General features: G+C 50.9%; 1 protein-coding gene and 1 pseudogene across 2 annotated transcripts in view; one reads left to right on the top strand and one right to left on the bottom strand.

Annotated features, from left to right (window-relative positions):
* LOC105533036 overlaps positions 1-793 on the bottom strand; it is a 1982-nt pseudogene extending 1189 nt beyond the window's left edge.
* Positions 794-3324: 2531 nt separating this feature from the next.
* Positions 3325-3441, top strand: part of ECSIT (ECSIT signalling integrator) — a 24391-nt gene continuing 24274 nt past the window's right edge. For both annotated transcript variants that reach the window (XM_011971373.1, XM_011971372.1), the window contains exon 1: positions 3325-3439. In XM_011971373.1, the coding sequence (XP_011826763.1) occupies positions 3344-3439 (96 nt within the window). In that variant the 5' untranslated portion in view covers positions 3325-3343. The remainder of the gene's footprint in view (positions 3440-3441) is intronic.

Here is a 3441-nt window from a genome sequence, read left to right as displayed (position 1 = left end):
TTTTTTTTTTTTTTTTTTTTTTTACCGGGATGTTCCTGAGTTTATCTGGGGCACACATGGGCCAGAAGGTGTTGGGCCTCTTGGTGGTGAAGCGTGGCTTGTGCTGACGGCGCAGGACCCTGTGGGGCAGCGGGAACCTGATCTTGGAGTCCTGTGCCGGTGGCACTTGCTGGCTGCGATCTCCTCTACCTTCATGATCTGGATGGAGTGGGCCCAGGTGCGGTGCCAGGCGCCCATGTCTCGGTCGCGGTGGGTGACAGCGCCCCTGGTGGTCAGCTTCCGGTATTCCCGGTACATGTTGTGGGTGCCGCTCCGGGAGTCATGGCGCAGCCAGATGCCGAAGTTCTTCACCCGCAGGGGGCGCTTCTCAAATGCCTGCCCACAGTAGACAGTCTCCCCTGAAGACTTCTTCATCTCTTTAACTGAGATACGAAGTACCAGAGCGGGACTTGGCGACGACATGATTAGGCACAAAGATTTGCATATGGTAGAGGGGCGGTGTATGGCATTTGGGGGTGGGCAGACAGCGACCCACCACCTTGTACTCTTGTAGTGTGCCCGAGGTTTTCATGGCATCCTCTCCACACTTGCCGCCACCCGCAAAAGGAGCCTGGCTAATTTTTGTATTTTTAGTAGAGATGGGCTTTTGCCACGTTGGCCATGCTGGTCTTGAACTCCTGACCTTAAGTGATTCTCCTGCCTAGCCTCCCAAAGTGCTGGGATTACAGGTGTGAGCCACCACACCTGGTCTTATTTTTCAGACGGAGTCTTGCTCTGTCGCCCAGGCTGGAGTGCAGTGGCACGATCTCAGTCCCCTGCAGCCTCTGCCTCCTGGGTTCAAGTGATTCTCCTGCCTCAGCCTCCTGAGTAGTTGGGGACTGCAGGAGCGTGTCCCCATGCCAGGCTAATTTTTGTTTTTTTTTTTTTTTTTTTTTTAGTAGAGATGGGGTCTCTTCCATGTTGGCCAGGCTGCTTTCGAACTCCTGGCCTCAGGTGATCTACCTGCCTCGACCTCCCAAAGTGCTGGGATTACAGGCGTGAGCCACCATGTGCAGCCATAACTTTTACTGAGGAAAAAAAAAAATCCACGTATAAATGGACTCACGGTGTTCAAACCTCTGTTGAAGAAGGGTCAACTGTACATTGTCGATGGGAATATGAAATGGTGCAGTCATCCCCAAAAACAGTCTGGCAGTTCCTCAAACTGTTAAACATGTAGTTACCATATGTCTCAGCAGTTCGACTCCTAAGTATATACCCAAGAGAAGTATAAACATATGTTCACATAAAACTTCTACACGAATGTTCATGGCAGTAGTAGTTATAACAGTCAAAAACATTTGGCAAACAACTCCAAATGTCCATCAATTGATGAATGCATAAATAAAATATGGTTATAGCCTTACAAAACCTGGTTATATTCCATTCCAAAAAGAATGGAATTGGCCGGGCAGGACTGTAATCCTAGCACTTTGGGAGGCCAAGGTGGGTGGATCACCTGAGGTTGGGAGTTCAGGACCAGCCTGGCCAACATGGAGAAACCCCATCTCTACTAAAAATACAAAAACTAGCTGGGGGTGGTGGTGGATGCCTGTAATCCCAGCTACTCAGGAGGCTGAGGCAGGAGAATCGCTTGAACCCGGGAGTCAGAGGTTGTGGTGAGCCGAGATCGTGCCATTGCACTCCAGCCTGGGCAACAAGAGCGAAACTCCATCTCAAAAAACAAAAACAAAAACAAAGAAAAAGGCCAGGTGCGGTGGCTCACGACTGTAATCCCAGCACTTTGGGAGGCCGAGGCAGGTGGATCACAACGTCAGGAGTTTGAGACCGGCTTGGCAACATGGCAAAACCCCATCTCTACAAAAAAATCTATAAATTAGCTGGGTGCAGTGACATACACCTATAGTCCCAGCTACTCAGGAAGCTGAGGCAGGAGAATCATGAGCCTGGAAAGCAGGTTGCAGTGAGCCAAGATTGTGCCACTGCACTCCAGCCTGGGAAACAAAGCAAGATCCTGTCTAAAAGAAATAAATTAATTTTTAAAAAATCGATGCAGGAACCTTGAAAACATGTCAGTGGGCCAGGCGCAGTGGCTCACGCCTGTAATCCCAGCACTTGGGGAGGCTGAGGCTGGCGGATCACTTGAGGTCAGGAGTTCAAGACCAGCCCGGCCAACATGATAAACCCCGTCTCTACTAAAAATACAAAAATTAGCCAGGTGCGGTGGCATGCTCCTGTAATCCCAGCTACTCGGGATGCTGAGGCATGGGAATGAATCGCTTGAACCTGGGAGATGGAGGTTGCAGTGAGCCGAGATATTGCACTCCAGCCTGGGTGACAGAGCGAGACTCCATCTCAAAAAAAACCAAAACCAAAACAAAACAAAACGTGTCAAGTGAAGGAAACCAGTCATAAAGGAGCACTTGTGATTCCATTTGTATGAAATGCCCAGCGTAGGGAGATCTATAGAGACAGTGGATGAGTGGTTTCCTGGGGTTGGGAGTGAAGGGAAATTAAATACTGATTTAATTTCTTTCTTTTGGAGATGGAGTTTCGCTGTTTTTCCCCAGGCTGGGGTGCAATGGCATCATCTCAGCTCACTGCAACCTCTGCCTCCCGGGTTCAAGCGATTTTCCTACCTCAGCCTCCCAAGTAGCTGGAATTACAGGCATGCACCACCATGCTGGGCTGATTTTTTGTATTTTTAGTAGTGATGCAGTTTCTCCATGTTGGTCAGGCTGGTCTCGAACTCCCGACTTCAGGTGATCTGCCCGCCTCAGCCTCCCCAAGTGTTGGGATTATAGGCGTGAGCCACTGCACCTGGCCAGATACAGGGATTCTTGTTGGAGTGACACACATTTTATAAAATTAGACTGTACTGGCTAGGAGTGGTGGCTCACACCCGTGATCCCAGCACTTTGGGAGACAGTGGTGGGAGGATCATTTGAAGCCAGGAGTTCAAGACCAGCCTGGGCAACACAGCAAGACCCTGGGTCTCTGCAAACTATTTTCAAATTAGCTGGGCATGGTGGCACGCATCTGTAGTCCCAGCTTCTCGACGCTCTGGGGCTGGAGGATCACTTGAGCCCAGGAGTTGGAGGCTGTACTGAGCTTTGATCACGCCCCTAGGGCAGCGGGGTTGGTGGTGCTGTTCCATGGACAAAGTCTTTGAGTCATCTGAGCCCATTTCTTGGGTAAGGTAAACATCGGGGCTGGTGAGTTAACCGCATAATCCGGATTGTGCCCTCAACCCTGCGGGGCCCTTGCATCTGTTAGCGGGTAAGTTGCCAGACTAATGCTGAATCTTCTCTTTGGGCCAGGTGATTGTCTGACAAGCAGAGGCATGAGCTGGGTCCAGGCCACCCTACTGGCCCGAGGCCTCTGCAGGGCCTGGGGAGGCATCTGCGGGGCCGCCCTTCCGGGAACTTCCATCTCTCAGGT

Source organism: Mandrillus leucophaeus, unplaced genomic scaffold, assembly GCF_000951045.1.
Source record: "Mandrillus leucophaeus isolate KB7577 unplaced genomic scaffold, Mleu.le_1.0 Scaffold1217, whole genome shotgun sequence".
In the NCBI taxonomy this organism is placed as follows: domain Eukaryota; kingdom Metazoa; phylum Chordata; class Mammalia; order Primates; family Cercopithecidae; genus Mandrillus; species Mandrillus leucophaeus.
The sequence above is the reverse complement of the archived record's forward strand: the minus strand, read 5'-3'. Positions and strand labels throughout refer to the sequence as shown.